Source organism: Petromyzon marinus, unplaced genomic scaffold, assembly GCF_048934315.1.
Source record: "Petromyzon marinus isolate PM22_M1 ecotype Great Lakes invasive population unplaced genomic scaffold, UKy_Petmar_22M1.pri1.0 PM_G_Scaffold_32, whole genome shotgun sequence".
Taxonomy (NCBI): Eukaryota; Metazoa; Chordata; class Hyperoartia; order Petromyzontiformes; family Petromyzontidae; genus Petromyzon; species Petromyzon marinus.
The window spans coordinates 583,807-602,357 of record NW_027422895.1 but is presented as its reverse complement, the minus strand read 5'-3'; the positions used below and the strand labels follow the sequence as shown (position 1 = coordinate 602,357).

The 18,551-nt window shown below is 50.9% G+C and overlaps 1 protein-coding gene across 3 annotated transcripts; it reads right to left on the bottom strand.

Moving 5' to 3' along the window:
• Positions 1-6,620: 6,620 nt before the first annotated feature.
• LOC142915531 (uncharacterized) lies at positions 6,621-15,495 on the bottom strand. 3 transcript variants are annotated; one of them, XM_076061286.1, is made up of 8 exons: positions 15,300-15,495; positions 12,479-12,615; positions 12,246-12,335; positions 11,125-11,217; positions 10,844-10,949; positions 9,930-10,096; positions 9,206-9,469; positions 6,621-7,369 (listed from the first exon to the last, which is right to left on the bottom strand). In XM_076061286.1, the coding sequence occupies exons 2-8, from the start codon at positions 12,567-12,569 to the stop codon at positions 7,209-7,211; spliced, it is 972 nt and encodes a 323-aa protein (XP_075917401.1). In that variant the 5' UTR covers positions 12,570-12,615; positions 15,300-15,495; the 3' UTR covers positions 6,621-7,208. The 3 variants fall into 3 exon arrangements, with proteins under 3 accessions (XP_075917401.1, XP_075917402.1, XP_075917403.1); XM_076061287.1 differs by having other exon boundaries at positions 12,258-12,335; XM_076061288.1 differs by lacking the exon at positions 12,479-12,615.
• Positions 15,496-18,551: the final 3,056 nt, after the last annotated feature.

The following is an 18,551-nucleotide window of genomic DNA, read 5'->3' as shown; positions in this document are numbered from 1 at the left end:
AAGAGAAACAACAAAATAATAAAATATATATAAAACAATAAAAAATTCTCACGACGTTTCGACCATAACTCAAACGGTCATCTTCAGGTGTGTTGTGTGTTGGTTTGCATATTGTTTTATATATATTTTATAATTTTGTTGTTTCTCTTCAACGTGACTTTACCGAAAAAACTAAGAATATGTAACAGACTGTAGGGGCAAATGCTGTTAGCGAGTAGCAGCAGCAATGTCTATGAAGGAGACAAAGATCCCCCGTGTAGCCTGTAACATACTGTAGGGGCAAGTGCTGTTAGCGAGAAGCACCTATGAAGGTCGGAACGGCACACGAGGAGGGGGGGGGGGGGGGTGGACAGCCTTTGTTTCACACGCACACACACACCACCACTCTGTAACGTTTGCCGGTTTGAACATTTGGCTCCGCTTTTAATGCTCCTATTATTCTTCACAGAGTCTTTGAAGAAGAGCACACGCGTGTGTGGGTGTCTGTGCGTGTATCTGTGTGTGTGTCTGTGTGTGTGGGTGTCTGTGTGTGCCCTGTGTGTGTGTGTGCGTGTGTGTCTGTGTGTGGGGAGCGATAGTGTAGCGGTTAGCGCGCTGCGCTATGAACCTGGCGACCCGGGTTCAATTCCCGCTCACGGCCAACACCAGTGACGATTATCTGAACCGGTCCTGGGCCTCCCCTAGGTCGACTCAGCCTCAAATGAGTACCTGGTGTGGTGTGTAAACATCGCCACTAGGGAGACAAAGACGGTCGGGCGTGGTGCTGGCCACCCACCCCCTCGTGTACCGTTCCGGCCTTCATAGGTGCTCGCTAACAGCACTTGCCCCTACAGTCTGTTACAGGCTATATGGGGGATCTTTGTCTTTGTCTGTGTGTGTGTGTGGGGGGCCTTAGAAGAGCCACACCCTGTTGTTTGGCAGTCTGCTGCCCTGAGTAGAGAACTGTCCACCCCTCATGGTGGCAGGAGCCAGAACCGGTCCACCGGACCTCCTGAATGCAACAGAGATCCAGGCGGTACCGGTTCAGCTCCCGACAGAGGAATGGCAGCTCTTCTCCGCAGTGAGTGTTCGAACATTCCACGTGGCCATCCGTAGTGGCTTTTCCTTGTTTCTGGAGGAGCCCCGAGGATAGAGATTCAATCTCCTGGCTCCGCCAATTGGGGTTTGGCCAGGAGATGTCATAGACGCCTGTCCCCCCAGGGCCTCCGGCACAAGCTTATTAGTTACATATTTCAGTTTAACTCGTGGTTTAGTGGTAATTAATTGAAGGTGGAGGGGTTACCAGCTCCTCGCACCCGTCCAGAGCCCCCATTTAGCCACTGTGCTGGACACAGACGCCTTGAGGGGAGGAGCCAATCGGAATTGGCCCTCCCCCCACAGCACTGTCCACGACAGAGTTGCCCGTCCGGCACCGCGAGGAGATAGGGGGCGTGGGAGCGTGGCGGTGAGGTGTGGGAAGCTGTAAGCCCAAGGCTACTTTGGGCTCGCCTTCCCATCAACCGGAGGTGAGGAGTGGTGGTCGTGGTTATTTATGCCCCCACCAAAGACGAACATCCGTGGAGGGATGCAGGCAAAGCCGATGAGTCAGATGCCTTCTATGACCTCCTGTCACAGGTGCTGGCTAAAGCGGCACCTCGGGATAGTGTCATTATGTTGGGTGACTTCAATGCCCGAGTTGGCCATGATGCTGGCACCTGGGCTGGAGTGATTGGAGGGCATGGGCCAGATAAGCTCAATAACAATGGTAGGAGGCTGCTAGATTTTTGTGCAGCCCATGGGCTTGTAATTACCAACACGCTGTTCCGGCATCGGGGGCGTGGGAGCGTGGCGGTGAGGTGTGGGAAGCTGTAAGCCCAAGGCTACTTTGGGCTCGCCTTCCCATCAACCGGAGGTGAGGAGTGGTGGTCGTGGTTATTTATGCCCCCACCGAAGACGAACATCCGTGGAGGGATGCAGGCAAAGCCGATGAGTCAGATGCCTTCTATGACCTCCTGTCACAGGTGCTGGCTAAAGCGGCACCTCGGGATAGTGTCATTATGTTGGGTGACTTCAATGCCCGAGTTGGCCATGATGCTGGCACCTGGGCTGGAGTGATTGGAGGGCATGGGCCAGATAAGCTCAATAACAATGGTAGGAGGCTGCTAGATTTTTGTGCAGCTCATGGGCTTGTAATTACCAACACGCTGTTCCGGCATCGGCGCATCCACACAATGTCATGGATGCATGCCGGGTCCAAGCAAGAACATCTGCTGGACTACATAGTGATGGACCAGCGGATGCGAGCCCATGTCCTTGACACCAGGACCGACCGTGGAGCTGATCTGCCCTCTGACCATCGACTAGTCATCTGTCAGATGCGCCTACCATTCTTCCACTCCGGTGGTGGGTGTACACCCAGGACCCCATTCCAACCTAAAGTGGTCTGGTCTCAGTTATCTGATGAAAGTTGCAAGCGAGAATTTCATCATCGCGTGTGGCTGGGATTGGCATTGTCCCCGAGTCTTCCTGATGTCGAGGGTAAATGGGCGACGTTTAGGACTGTGACTCATGCAGCTGCAATGGCTGCTTTGGGTACGCGTTCCAGACCTCCCAAGAGACCCTGGCTGACAGAAGAGGTGTTCAGGATGGTTGAGAAACAGCGACAAGCCCACTGTTATTGGCAACAGAATTCCACGTCAGAGAATGAGGAGGCTTACCGCAGCCTTCCCTCGGAGGTTCGGAGAGCCGTGAGGCGCTGCATGGATGGGTGGTGGTCGCGGGTTGCTGAGGAGATGAAGTCTGCCTCAGTGGCCCGCGATCACAAATCTCTATTTAACTCCATCAAAAAAGTAACCTGCAGGGCCACACCTATTACCATCATTAGGGGAAAAACGGTGATCCAATCTTCGACCCCCAGGAACAGGTTTGTAGATTTTCTGAGCATTTCTGTGAGGTCCTGGGGGAGGGAAAATGTGGGGGCTACCGTCCCCCGCCATCACTGAATTGTCGGGGCCGTTGCCCACCGACTCCCCCATTCCACTCATACCGCTACCCCCCGGCTGCTCTGTCAGGTCCAGACTACCGACCCCTAATGCCTCGCCCCCCTGTACCTCTGCCTGGGATGTCGACCGCGTTTGCGTAGCTTAATTAGCGGCTCGTACGCTTTACGCTCGCGATGCGCTACCCTGTTCAACGGCGGCGTGTCACGGTAAGCGCGCTTGCAAAGTAAAACCCTGTCCTGCACGGGAATAAACAAGCGCGGCGCGCCCCCGTGGGATTCCCTCCCACCCACGCTCCACGCACTTAAGCAAAAACAAACACGCCGCGATTACTTTGCTCCGATTTAACGGGCTGTTTACACAGCTGCGTATTCGCGCACACCAGGCGCTTGATTCGCTATTAGACAATCGTGCGAGTGCACGCCCGCCACCCCGCCACCCCGCCACCCCGTCAGACAGGCGCGCGAGCACAAAGCGCTACTGTAGGCTATTGCGCAGGTACGCGAGCACTGGGCACCACCGAAAATATTCGTGTAGGTACGCGCACGCTGAACAATACTGTAAACGATCGTACAGGTACGGACACTAGGCACATTCTACTCCCTTATTCGCTGCAAACAGCCGCGTATGCGCGCGAACACAAAACACTCTGTACACACTCATACCGGTATGCGAACACCAAACACTCCGTCTCCCTCCTCGCACTCACAGTGACCACGACACAGCTTTATCCTATTAGTGGTTTTATTCCCCGCGAGTATCGAACTAGACTGTGTGTGTCAGTACGGACCAGCAGGACAGGTCTAACCTATCTCGCTACTGCCAGATACTTAATGGACCTGTCTGCCCTCTATTTTCTCTCCGAATTTCGTCCCTTTGTCTTACCTCTCTCCCTCGTACTTACGGTCCGACCTCGCAGCGATGGAGGTCGCGGATAGATGATGCTGTAACCAGCATCTGGCTGTTCTCTGCCCCGTCTCACGGACGTGCGAGTAACAGTCAGGTGACGGCTCCGCGATCCCTCCCTCCTGTTGATCTCCAAATAAAAAAATGGCCCCGTGCTTCCCCAAAGCATCCCTTTTTATCCTCCTTTCAAAGCCCTCGCACCGCCCATCCGCGGTGCATCACGGGTCCAGCCGGTAATCCGCGGTGCATCATGGGTAGAGACGCTAGCCCGCGGTGCACCATGGGCAGAGACGCTTAACCCGCGCTGCCCCGCTCCCCACCTGGCTGCTGGTCCGCGTGTGTCATGGGCATCTCCTCACTGCGGTTCTCAGCGAGTTCTCCGTGGTCATTTAATTCTAAGTTAAACCACGGCGCCGCAGTGCCATTTGGCCTGGGGGGGGTGGAGGGGGGGGGTGCCTGCCAATCCCCTGACCCTGAGAAACCGTGGAGCACCCCCACGAGGGGGCCTCTCGGGTAAAAACTCAGGGCAGGTGCTCCCCCCTCCCCATGAGGCCCTACTTGAGTGTGTGTTTAGGTGGGGGGGGGGGGGGCAGGGGAAGTGCTGTGATGGGAGCCGGGTGGCTTCTCGGTCGCAGCAGCACAGCGACGGCCCCGGTTTCGACGGAGCGGCTTCTCTGTTGTGGCACCACAATGGCAATTGTCATCCCGGCCGAGGGGCACCTGACAGCGAGGGACATCCGTTGCTTAATTACCGAGAACTTCCCCTTCTACCAGAACAATGACAAGAAGCGGGGAAACTCTGTCCGTCGCTGCCTCACGTTTGGAGACTGCTTCGTTAAAGTGCCCAGAAGGCCGGGCCGGCCGGGCAGAAGCAATCACTGGGTCGTGGACCCGGCGGCTGCGAACATCTTTGATGATGTCTCGTATCAGCGCAGGAGGAAGAGGTTCAAACGGTACGGTGTGGTGTGGGGAGGGTGAGTGGGCGAATGACTGGATGGGTAGATGGGTGGGTGGGTAGGTGAGTGGGTAGGTGAGTGGGTGGGTAGGTGAGTGGGTGGGTAGGTGAGTGGGCGAATGACTGGATGGGTAGATGAGTGGGTGGGTAGGTGAGTGGGTGGGTAGGTGAGTGAGTGGGTAGGTGAGTGAGTGGGTAGGTAGATGAGTGGATGGGTGAGTGGGTAGGTGAGTGAGTGGGTAGGTGAGTGGGTGGGTAGGTGAGTGGATGGGTAGGTGAGTGGGCGAATGACTGGATGGGTAGATGAGTGGGTGGGTAGGTGAGTGAGTGGGTAGGTGAGTGGGTGGGTAGGTGAGTGGGTAGGTGAGTAAGTGGGTAGGTGAGTGAGTAGGTAGGTGAGTGGGTAGGTGAGTGGATGGGTAGGTGAGTGAGTGGGCGAATGACTGGATGGGTAGATGAGTGGGTGGGTAGGTGAGTGGATGGGTAGGTGAGTGGGTGGGTAGGTGAGTGGGTGGGTAGGTGAGTGGGTGGGTAGGTGAGTGAGTGGGTAGGTGAGTGGGTAGGTAGGTGAGTGGGTAGGTGGGTGGGCAGGTGAGTGGGCGAATGACTGGATATGTAGATGAGTGGGTGGGTAGGCGAGTGGGCAAACGACTGGATGGGTAGATGAGTGGGTGGGTAATTGAGTGAAAGGGTGGGTGAATCGGTCGGCGGGTGAGTGGGAGGGTGGGTGTGGATGTGTACTGTGATGCATCTGCCAATTGTCTCAGTCAACCCATGGCATCTGGGTCTGTCCCGTGACCTGTCAGCGAACTTGGCCTAAGCTCCGTGGTGATCTCACGGGCGGTGTTTGAATGGCTTCTCAGGCTGTGGAGGTGGTCGGGGCATTTAAACTGGAGCATGATGTGTTTATTTTGTTCCCCATAGAATGTGGAGATTTAACGTGGTAACAACTTCTTTAAACACCACCGAGGCGTCGTTATGCGTCTCTTTCAAACCGTGATAGTTTGCGAACGGTAGTTTCCCTTATCTCCATATACTGTATATAAAAGGCAAAGTTGTGAATGTGTGTGTCTGTTCAAAATGTTTAGCGTACTTCCCGACATGCAATACACTTGAAATTTGCCATGTGGGTACTTTCCAGACTGTACACAGTGCAAACATTATACAAAAACACTTTTGTGTTTTTTTACGGTGGGGGGGGGGGAGCTCAGTAATGTATAGATTTTTTGCATGGCAAGTGAGCTGTGACGTCAAATCTGTCACGTGACCCTCGCATGTGGAAGCGTAACGCATTGTAGTGTAGCGGTTAGCGTTGTCTGTGTGTGTGTCTGTGTGTCTGTGGGTGTGTGTCTGTGTGTGTGTCTGTGTGTGTGTCTCTGTGTGTGTGTCTGTGTGTGTGTCTGTCTGTGTGTGTGTGTGTGGGGGGGAGCGGTAGTGCAGCGGTTAGCGTTGTCTGTGTGTGTCTGTGTGCCTGTGTTTGTGTCTGTGTGTTTGTGTCTGTGTGTCTGTGTGTGTGTCTGTGTGTGTCTGTGTGTGTGTGGAAGCGTAACGCATTGTAGTGTAGCGGTTAGCGCTACGCTGCGCTACGAACCTGGCGACCCGAGTTCGATTCCCGCTCACGGCCACCACCGGTGACGATTATTTCAACCGGTCCTGGGCCTCCCCTAGGTCGACTCAGCCTCAAACGAGTAAATGTTGTGGTGTGAACATCGGGAGACAAAGGCGGCCGGGCGTGGTGAATCCAAGTCCCGGGCGAAGCCGGGTAGTTAAAGCTCGTGCTGTTATATTCATAATCAGATGTTTTTTATTTCGACTCGAGGAAAATCGGTGAAATCGAAGCCAAACGATAGGCCCCAGTTGTGGGCCCTTCTTAACCTGGTAACAAAATATTATTCTTCGTGAGTGATGTCCTCACCTAAGCGTGTGAGACGAGACGGACGCACAAGACTCTAGTCTCCCTTTGCTGTACATCACTCAAAGAGCACCACAGCGCTCCCCCCCAGATCCACAACAGCGTTCGCCCCGCAAGACTCTGGCACCTTCTCCCTGCCTCAGCTGGACCATCAACAACGGCAACATTTGTGTCAACAACAGCAGCAACAGCTAACTTTGCGCCTTTATGATTACGTCTTCAGCACGGCAGCAGCAGCACGGAACAACTTCAGGGCATGACTCAGTCGCAACTCGCGTTTAAAATCGTCACGCAAGACGGCTCTCCGCGAGACGTCGCGGGCACACGGCGCGTTACTTTTTTCCCCGAATAAAACTCGGGACAACGTGAATGCGTGGAAACGAGAAACGATGTCGGAACGCAACGGGGCATCGCAAATCGTAAAGATTTTGCGAGAGCGAGAAAGAAAAGCTTCCTTCTAGACGTCGCCGCCGCGCGCCAACGAGGGCACCAGCGTGAGCAGAAGCGCCGTGGGCCAAGCGGCACCGGGGCAGCAAGACGCCTTGCTGGTGGCGGACGCCCGCCCCGCTGACGTCGTCACCGCTGACGTCGTCGCCGCTGCTGATGACGTCGTCGCCGCTGCAAAGGGGCAAGCGGAGAAACGAGACGTCAGTCGCCATCGCTACGATGAGAGCGATGTACGAGTACCGGGGGGGCCTCCTACAACCCTCCGCCTCCTCCTCCATTTCCACCACCACCAACAACACCAACACCACCAACACCACCACCAACATCACCACAAACACCACCACCAACATCACCACCAACACCACCAACATCATCACCAACACCACCAACATCACCACCAACACCACCAACACCACCAACATCACCACCAACACCACCACCAACACCACCAACACCACCACGAACACCACCACCAACACCACCAACACCACCAACACCACCAACACCAACACCACCAACACCACTAACACCACCACCGCCACCACCTCCTAGGGGATGGAAGATTTGTTGGAAGTTGTTGGTAGTTGAGACTGAAACCTCTTCCTCACTTGTTCACTCAGCCACTCACCCACCCACCCAATCACTCATTCAGAGAGACGATCCATCACATTACGGTTAAAACTATTTGGTAAATTAAAACGCCGACAGTCACATCATCGACGTCGGGTGGTCCACCGCTCACCGCTCTGCGGTGAGCGACCACCACCACCGCCACCACCCCCCACGTGTCAACAACGCTCTTTGCCAAAACAGCAAACCCCTGCCCAGAGTTGCGATGCTGAGAATCTTTTTATTGTCAAAGCGTTCTGTTATCTCCGTTTGACCGCAAATTGGTTGACTGCCCTCGATGTGTGCACCTCCGTGAGTCTATGGGAGCCTTTAACATTGAAGTCTATGGGAGCCTTTAACAGTGAAGTCTATGGGAGGCTTTAACATTGAAGTCTATGGGAGCCTGTAACATTGAAGTCTATGGAAGCCTTTCACATTGAAGTCTATGGGAGCCTGTAACATTGAAGTCTATGGGAGCCTGTAACATTGAAGTCTATGGGAGCCTTTAACAGTGAAGTCTATGGGAGCCTGTAACATTGAAGTATATGGGAGCCTTTAACATTGAAGTCTATGGGAGCCTTTAACAGTGAAGTCTATGGGAGCCTGTAACATTGAAGTCTATGGGAGCCTTTAACATTGAAGTCTATGGGAGCCTTTAACATTGAAGTCTATGGGAGCCTTTAACATTGAAGTCTATGGGAGCCTTTAACATTAAAGTCTATGGGAGCCTTTAACATTGAAGTCTATGTGAGCCTTTAACATTGAAGTCTATGGGAGCCTTTAACATTGAAGTCTATGGGAGCCTTTAACATTGAAGTCTATGGGAGCCTTTAACATTGAAGTCTATGGGAGCCTTTAACATTGAAGTCTATGGGAGTCTTTACCATTGAAGTCTATGGGAGCCTTTAACATTGAAGTCTATGGGAGCCGTTAACATGGAAGTCTATGGGAGCCTTTAACATTGAAGTCTATGGGAGCCTTTAACATTGAAGTCTATGGGAGCCTTTAACATTGAAGTCTATGGGAGCCTTTAACATTGAAGTCTATGGGAGCCTTTCACATTGAAGTCTATGAAAGCCTTTAACATTGAAGTCTATGGAAGCCTGTAACATTGAAGTCTATGGGAATCTTTAACATTGAAGTCTATGGGAGCCTTTAACATTGAAGTCTATGGGAGCCTTTAACATTGAAGTCTATGGGAGCCTTTAACATTGAATCCAAGCATGAATGGGGCAAGCATTTGGGAACCCGAGCAGCCAATGGAGATTCACGGAGTGGCCAGAAACCCAGTTTTTTTAAAACCCAGGACTTTCCGCGCCGCCGACCTCATTGGGCTGACCACGGCCATTTGCATCGTCAGGGTGGTGAGACGATCCAAGCCGCCGCCCTCCCGCGTACCTGGCGAGGTAGCTAACAGCTCGTCGTCGTCATCCTCGCCCTCGTCAGCACCGCCGTCACGGCCGCTACCGGCGTTGGGGGCCGATGGCGAGGACGTAGAGGCCTCCTTGCCATCGTCCTGGCCCTCCTCCTCGTCCTCCTCGTCCTCCTCCTCGTCCTCCTCCTCGTCCTCCTCCTTGTCCTCCTCGTCCTCCTCTTCGTCCTCCTCCTCGTCCGCCTCGTCCTCGTCCTCCTCCTCGTCCTCCTCCTCACCGCCCGGCGCCACTGTGGGGGTGGTTGTGGGGGTGATAGTGGTGGTAGTTAATGGTGGCGGTGGTGGCGGCGGCGGGTGTAGCGGTCTACGCCGCGCTACGCCGCGCTACGAACCCGGCGAACCCAAGTTCGATTCCCGCTCACGGCCACCAACACGCGGTGACGATTATCTGAACCGGTCTTGGGCCTCCCCTAGGTCGACTCGGCCTCAAACGAGCACCCGGCGCGGTGTGTGGCGAACATCGCCAGCACCGGGGAGACAAAGGCGGTCGGGCGTGGCGCCGGCCACCCACCCCCTCGTGCGCCGTGCCGGCCTTCACAGGCGCCGCTCGCTAACGGCCCTCGCCCCCGCGGCCTGTTGAGGCTACACGGCGGGGGATCTTCGTCTTCGACGGTGGCGGTTAACGGCTCGGCGCCGGATCGGAGAGGGATTCCGGCCGGCGGGTTTGTTGTCGGCGGCGACTTTGCTCACCTTCGACGGAGAGGTGCGCCCGCAGCTGGTCTGTGTTCAGGTTGTTGGTGGCGAAGCAGGTGTAAGTGTCCGAGTCCTCGCGCCGCAAGTCCACGATGTGAAGGGTGCCGTTCTCGAAGATCTGGAAGCGCTCGCCCTTAACTTTCAACCTCCGGTAGTTCCTGAACCTGGCAGGCGGGGGGCGTGAACCGTTGAGGTTTGACGGCGATGCCGTCGGGGGTTTTGAGATCCGGGGTCAGCGGCTTCGGGAGACGCGGAAGCGAACGTCCCGGGGGACGTTGGAGCGGCGAGGTTCACGCGGCCCTCCGCCGCGTTGAGTGCCCCTCTCTCTCTCTGAGCCACGTCCGCGTGGTGGCCATCGACAGTCGCCCTACCCCGCCCCCCCGCGCACGAAATTATAAATGTTAGCCTATGGGAGCCTTTAACATTGAAGCCTATGGGAGCCTTTAACATTGAAGTCTATGGGAGCCTTTAATATTGAAGTCTATGGGAGCCTTTAACATTGAAGTCTATGGGAGCCTTTAACATTGAAGTCTATGGGAGTGTTCTATGTTGAACTTCTTTCGCTCCGTACGTGGCCAGCCATGCAAACCCGCTGGCGGCATTCACAAAACAGACTCAGCTCCCGTACCTCTGATTAGCACGGTTGGCCACGTAGGGTGCGAAAGAAGTTCAGGGCACGTACAGTCCTCGCGACAGGGAGCGTCGAAGCGCGATGACGGCGTGCCGAATGAACGAGGAGCCTCTTCGTTGTCAGGGCTGTCGTTTGCGACATGGCTGGGTAGCTTCTGAAAAACAGCTGCACGGCTCGGTGGGCATCAGGCGGTGAAATAAACAAAAAGAGTCTCCAGCGAGCGGAGAGCGAGAGGAGAGGCGGAGAGGGACGGACGCTCAGGCGCGGCGTTCGGTCTCACCACAGGATGGTGGCGGGTGGCCACACCGAGCACTCCATGTACACCGCCTCTCCCTCTCTCGCCCTGTACATCCTGTCTTGCTCCGACAGCATCGACGGGGGGTTGGCTGTGTGAGGCGGTGGTGGGGGGGGGCAGAGACAGCAAGCGGGCAGAGGTCGCTCCCGAGGGTGGGGGGGGGGTCGCTCCGGGCCGAGCAAGTACTTGCAGTGCTGCACCTTAACAAACTGCGTACTCAACTGGGCCCTGTACGTGTGTGTGTGTGTGATGTCGCAACCGTGCACCTTTCCGTCGTGTGTCCGGAGGTTGCTGCTTTGCTGCATACACCTGATGTGAGCTTCTTTGGTACCGTACGTGGCCAGAGATGATAACCGCAGCTGCGGGCGAAAATACAGCAGAGTGTTAGTAGGGTCTCTGTGTGAGTAGTGTGTGGGTCTCTGTGTGAGTAGTGTGTGTGTCTCTCTGTGTGAGTAGACTGTGGGTCTCTCTGTGAGTAGTGTGTGGGTCTCTCTGTGAGTAGTCTGTGGGTCTCTATGTGAGTAGTGTCTGGGTCTCTATGTGAGTAGTGTGTGGGTCTCTGTGTGAGTAGTGTGTGGGTCTCTCTGTGTGAGTAGTGTGTGGGTCTCTCTGTGTGAGTAGTGTGTGGGTCTCTGTGTGAGTAGTGTGTGGGTCTCTGTGTGAGTAGTGTGAGGGTCTCTGTGTGTGAGTAGTGTGTGGGTCTCTGAGTGAGTAGTGTGTGAGTCTCTGTGTGAGTAGTCTGTGTGTCTCTGTGTGAGTAGTGTGTGGGTCTCTGTGTGAGTAGTCTGTGTGTCTCTGTGTGAGTAGTGTGTGAGTCTCTCTCTGAGTAGTGTGTGGGTCTCTCTGTGAGTAGTGTGTGGGTCTCTCTGTGAGTAGTGTGTGTGTCTCTGTGTGAGTAGTGTGTGGGTATCTCTGTGAGTAGTGTGTGGGTCTCTCTGTGAGTAGTGTGTGGGTCTCTCTGTGAGTGAGTAGTCTGTGGGTCTCTGAGTGAGTAGTCTGTGGGTCTCTGTGTGAGTAGTGTGTGGGTCTCTGAGTGAGTAGTGTCTGGGTCTCTATGTGAGTAGTGTGAGGGTCTCTGTGTGAGTAGTGTGTGGGTCTCTGAGTGAGTAGTGTGTGGGTCTCTCTGTGAGTAGTGTGTGTGTCTCTGTGTGAGTAGTGTGTGGGTATCTCTGTGAGTAGTGGGTGGGTCTCTCTGTGAGTAGTGTATGGGTCTCTCTGTGAGTAGTCTGTGGGTCTCTGTGTGAGTAGTCTGTGTGTCTCTGTGTGAGACCCACAGATACCCACAAACTACTCACAGAGAGACCCACACACTACTCACACAGATACCCACACACTACTCACACAGATACCCACACACTACTCACACAGAGACCCACACACTACTCACACAGATACCCACAAGTGTTTCGAGTACTCGGCCCCGCTTGAACGTCGAAGTGCTTCGTTGAAGCCATCATTTGCAGGAGCCGGGGCGCTTCTGAAAAAAAAAAGAGCCACGAAGCTCAGTGGGCATTGCCTGGTGAAGTCAAAAGAGTCGAGTTTAGTCGATGGCCTTTAGTGGGAGTAGCGTTGAGAGGGGGCATCGTCTCAAGTGGGGTAGCGGCGCTGTTTGCTACTCACGGTCAAGGGGCAGGGCGAAGGGGTTGTGACGGTCGCTCAGCACAACGACCAGCAAGGCCACTAAACGGGTGGTGGTGGGGAAAGCCTCCATTGGGGGGAGGTGGCAGATGGTCGGCCTGGCGGCTTCCTTCACTTGGCTAGGAGGGGTGAAGGGGAGGGAGTAGGAGGAGCAGTGGGAATGATATTTATTTAGACTGCAAGAGGAGGAATCCAAAGCGCTATGAAGCTCTTTTTTTCACAGATGTCCAACTGTGGCACTGGGTCAGAAACATGACAACAAACACAAAACAAAAACACGGCGTGAGTGCAGAGTTACAGGAAGAGTAAAACAAATCACTTTAAAAATATATATATACTAATAAAACTAACCAATGTTTAATCTTGCCACGCGAAGCACACCACCGTGCTACATAGCTCTTTTTAAGAAGAGACATTGGCCCATAAACGGTGGGCTGATATCAAGTGGACATTCAGGGCAAAATACTCTAAACGCGTGGCGTTTCTGAATGTGGAGGGGAAAAAACCGGAGGACTCTGGGAGAGAAATCCACACGGCCGCGGGGAGCGAGAAACGTCAACTCCAAAGATAGAGCAGGGAGTGTCAGGGTCGGTATCAAACCCCACGACCTCCTGTACACCAGGTGACAACCATGCCGGGTTAAAGACCTCCTCCTTCACAACGGGACAATTGGATGCATGCCTAAGGCTCCCTCACTGATGGACACGTTCCTCCTGTGTTGAGCAAAATGTTTAGGTTCTCATCGTTTCGCAGAGGCTGCATTTTTTGCCACCGCAGAAAACGAACGTTGGGGGAAACGCCTCCTCGCATCGGACTCTTTGTTTTTTTTGCTAAAGTCACGTAGGTAAAAAAAAAATCTATAAAATAAATAAATGAAAAAAACAACTCAATTAAAATCACGACGTTTCGGAGGCAGCAGCACAAGCTTCCGTCTTGAGGTGGAAACCGTCACGGCAAAATTACTGCATCAGGTGAAGAGAACTCTAAGACACCCGAGATTGTATACAGGTTAAGGGGGGGGGGGGATAAGAAGGGCCGTGGGGGGGCGGGCTAAGTTAAGCCGCCTTCTGTTATGCTGCAGGGGGTTGGGGGGGACGGAGAGATGGCCGTGTGCAGGTTGAAGAGCGTTACACACGTGAACCGGAGGCAGGAGGCAGTAGTTAAGCTGACAAACTGGTTGTCTTGCAGAGCATACTGCTGTAAACTATAAGGCTGCTAAAGTTTAACTTGGGTTTAACTTTATTTTTTTTACCTCCGCGGCTTTACCGAAAAAAATCCAAAGAGTATGAATCCTTGCACATCGCGAAAGCTTCAAATCTAGCGCCTCACATCGTGTTAGTTTGGCACCGATGTTCGTGCTGATTGTTTTAAACTAGATCAATAAAACAACATTGATTACAGCCCCAGCTCAGGTTTTTTTCCCATCAATGAAACAGCCCCTGAAGTGAGAGCACCTCCCAGGGTATAAACCAACACTGCCGCACGTCTGTCCAAGAGCTGTGTAAAAAAACAATTGAGTTGAAAAAAATGTCAAGCCGACAGGGAAAGGGGCTCCTGGCAACTGTGACCGCCAGCCAGGTCGATGTGTTGGTAATGAGAATGTGCAATTTTTTTGTCCTTGGAAACACGGACTATGAATAAAACGAGATATTCTTAACTCTTTCGGTAAAGTCACGTTGAAGGGAAACAATAAAATAATAAAATATATATAAAACAATAAAAATTCTCACGACGTTTCGACCATAACACAAACGGTCGTCATCAGGTCGAAACGTCGTGAGAATTTTCAATTGTTTTATATTTTTTTTATTTTATTGTTTCCCTTCAACGTGACTTTACCGAAAGAGCTAAGAATATGAATTACTGCAGTCACGAAAGCTTCACATCAAGATTCAAAACGAGATACTCGCAGAGTTTACGCTTCTGAATGTGCACTTGTTCAAGCGATTCACTCGGGTCTAAGAGGCAGACGCACGGTAAATTATTGGGTGGCACTTTGTAAGCTCATAAGGTAGACAAATCGAGCTTGAACACGACGCGCTCGAGTGAAGTCTTTGAGCGACGCATAGTTCATAGTTCATTTATTTGGTATAGCCCTGTGAGCCATTCGGCTCTTGAATCGGGTGCAACCGCAACAAACAAAAAACACATGAACAAGAAAACATCTTAAAGTGATTATGTGACTGTGCAAACAGAAAATACAGGAAAAAATATCAAAATATTCCTGAAATAGCACCGTACACCAACGCTGTGTGCAAAAATCCCAGTGGGATGCAAGTCAAATAACAACCACAAGACAACTAAGATTAAAGCCATCAGTCTAACTCCGTACTACAATAAACAAAAACATGGCCAAAACAAAAAAAAAACTTTTCTAAATCACCAAAATAAAAGCCATAAATCCAATGTAACAGTGATCATAGGGACTGTGACCGAATTTTTAACAATAAACTACATAAAAAAATTATAACACCAAAATCTAGAGCCATAATTTAGGCCACTGAATAGCAGTGGCAGCTAGGGTTGTACAACTCCTCTAGAGCACATTGACACGCGTGCATTGCAAATAATTCAAGTTTAAAACACGCAGCAAAGATTCGTTACAAAAGCCGAGCGGCAGCCTTCACGCATCCTTTGGAAGCTTGCTAGCCCACAACATAACCTAGAGACCATCTTCCAGGTCTCTATGGAGGCCATCGCATGACAGCGGCATCTGTAGCCGGCCAAAGTGCCGCCTCGGTCGGCTGGGCAATCTAGCCGAGACCGGTGACACTCCCGGAATAGGCCTCAACACGGCACTCACCAGCGCAACGCTGCGTAGGTGTCTGGGGAGGGGGTCTTGAGCTATATCCTCCTTCGTGGTGAGGTTACAAACAAAACAATGTCCTCGTGTGGTCGTGGTGGAGGAGGAGATTCGACGTTCCGTGCCTCGAATCACGGGCAGGCGACTCGGCGGGGCTGTTATCACGTGAGGCCTTAGCAGGGCGCTTTTATAAACCGTAGTGCGTATAGGCGAATACGCAGTGCGAGCGAGGCTCAGATTCTGTAGAATTGATAAACACTGCCCATAGACTAAGCACTGCCCATAGACTCAACACTGCCCATAGACTCAGCACTGCCCATAGACTCAACACTGTCCATAGACTCAACACTGCCCATAGACTCAACACTGCACCATAGACTCAACACTGCACCATAATAGACTCAGCACTGCCCGTAGACTCAACACTGCCCGTAGACTCAACATTGCCCATAGACTCAACACTGCACCATATACTCAACACTGCACCATAGACTCAACACTGCCCGTAGACTCAACACTGCCCATAGACTCAACACTGCCCATAGACTCAACACTGCCCCATAGACTCACCACTGTGATCTCTACATTGGGTCAAACTTAACATCTCTTAATGTTCGACGGCTTGTGCACCAGATCTTATTTATTCACGATGTACTTACAAAAAATTCCGCAGACTACCTACTGGATCTCCTCTCTGTTTCAAAGAACAAATTTGACCTCAGGTCTTCGCTCATTTACCAGCTTCACATTCCCTATTGCCGTACAAAAACTGGAGGAAGGGCCTTTGCTATTCATGACCCCAGGGTCTGGAATGCTATTGCCAATAAACTGCAACTTGAATCACCACCTATGAGATCTTCACTCAAAACTGCTCTAGAGGAGTTGTACACCCCTAGCTGCCACTGCTATTTAGTGGCCTGAAATATGGCTCTAGATTTTGGTGTTATAATTTATTTATGTAGTTTATTGTAAAAAATTCGGTCACACTCCCTATGATCACTGTTACATTGCATTTATGGCTTTTATTTTGGTGATTTCGAAAAGTTTTTTTGGTTTAGGCCATGTTAATGTTTATTGTAGTACGGAGTTAGACTGATGGCCTTAATCTGAGTTATCTACATAATGACACCTTGCCGATATTAACTATGTTAACCTATTTGTATTTTTTATTTTTTAATTATATCTTAAAGCTATTTTATATTCGATATTTATTCAATTTTATATACTTCAGCCCCTTGGTGTTAGACTTTTAACCCTTATTATTATTATTATAGTAAGACTTGTTTAAAACTTATTTAAGATTTTAGATTCCTATATGTTGAATGTATGCACCATCCTGCCAAAGTAAATTCCGTGTCGGTGTGAACTTTCATAGCGAATAAAACCCTTTCTGATTCTGATTCTATTGTGGTTGTTGTTGTTGTTATTTGACTTGCATCCCACTGGGATTTTTGCACACAGAGTTGGTGTACGGTGCTATTTCAGGAATATTTTGATATTTTTTCCTGTATTTTCTGTTTGCACAGTCACATAATCATTTTAAGATGTTTTCTTGTTCATGTTTTTTGTTTGTTGCGGTTGCACCCGATTCAAGAGCCGAATGGCTCACAGGGCTATACCAAATAAATGAACAAATGAACTAAAATGAACTAATATCGAAAGGTACATTAACATAATTTGTTCATACTCTAATTTATTTATTTACGGAGAAGCTCATTGTGGGAGGAGCGTGTCCCGTTCCCCGGAAGTGACGTCTTGTCACCTGCTGCCGCGTGACGTCACGAGATAACAGGAAGCTATCGCTTCCTGCACTGAAATCCGAGGTGAGAAATTCTCATTGTGGTTGTTGTGGTGGTGGTTGTGGTGGTTGTTGTTGTTTACCAAGGTAGAGCCTCGCTCTCTCTCGTAGGGATGTCAGTTGAGTAGCAGCGAGCAGGGGAATCGATGTCCAGGTTGGAACTTTACAACGCGGGGCCTAGCCACGCGGGGCCTTGCCTCCTGCCCTCGCCTGATTGCATTTACTTTAATTATCTCGCTTAAGTTTAATTTGTCTTCACCCGGCTCGCTACTTTGTAACTTTGTTTTATTGTAAATATTCACGCAGTTTTTATTTTCTTTTGTTACCAGGCCAAGCCCGCTTGAGCTGCTATACCGCTCTTGTTATCAGAAGCGACCTGCCCACAACAACACAAGGTGAGGCTTTGTCAACGTGTGTGAATGTTTTGACTTAAAACTTTGGTGACTGCAGGAATTAATATTCTTGGTTCTTTCGGTAAAGTCACGTAGATAGAAAATAAAATTAAAATAAATAAAAATAAATTGTAAATAAAGCAAAAAAACTCACGTTTTGATCGCAACACAAGTGGTCTTTATTTAATGTAATTGTATTATCTGTTATTGTTATTTTCTATCTACGTAACTTTACCGAAATCAACAAGAATACGTGTGTCAATGTCTATCGGTCAAAGACGCTAAACGGAGTGACGTGCAAACTCCAAATATACAGCAGGTGTCAGGGTCGGGATCGAACCCACGACTTCCTGTAGACCAGGTGAGGTAGTTAACATCTCACCACGGAGAGACACACGCAAACTCCAGTTAGCCTCGGTTATGTTCGTTGATCCTCAATTAATTACTTGGTGGAGTGAGAAAGCATTCATGCCAAGCAGATGAAGGTGGCCAGGCATGATTCTAGACACGCCACCGCCTGTTTACCCAGTGACAGCGTACAGTTTGTGTTTGCAGTAACGTCTATTAACTCTGTTGAACACGGAGGTTATAGCGTAACAATGGTTTACTTTTGTTTTCCTCTGGAACTCTTCATAAGAATGGAAACAGGAAGTTAACACAGCACACACATTCAGCTGAAGTCGGAACTGTTCATCCCAGCATTTAAGGACATCTTAGCCTAGATTTGCACCTCTAAGTTGCGATTGAACATTAATTTATGAATTTCTGCATAACACAAATAGTATTGTTTTCAACACCCTTTGCTATGTCAGCTGAATTTAGCTCTCATAAATATTCCTTTTGTAGCCAGACAGCTGAAATTGTGTGCTCGGAGTTTTTGGTGAACATTCATTTTGAAGATACGAGGGCTTCCAGGCATGTTTATGACCATTTGCCCTCTCATTGTGTGCCATAACAGCCCGTGTGATAAATTTGGAAAACGTTTTTACTACATCATGAATATATGAATATAGACGTGTAAGTCACATGTGACTATATATGCATTCCTCTGTGCCTCGATAC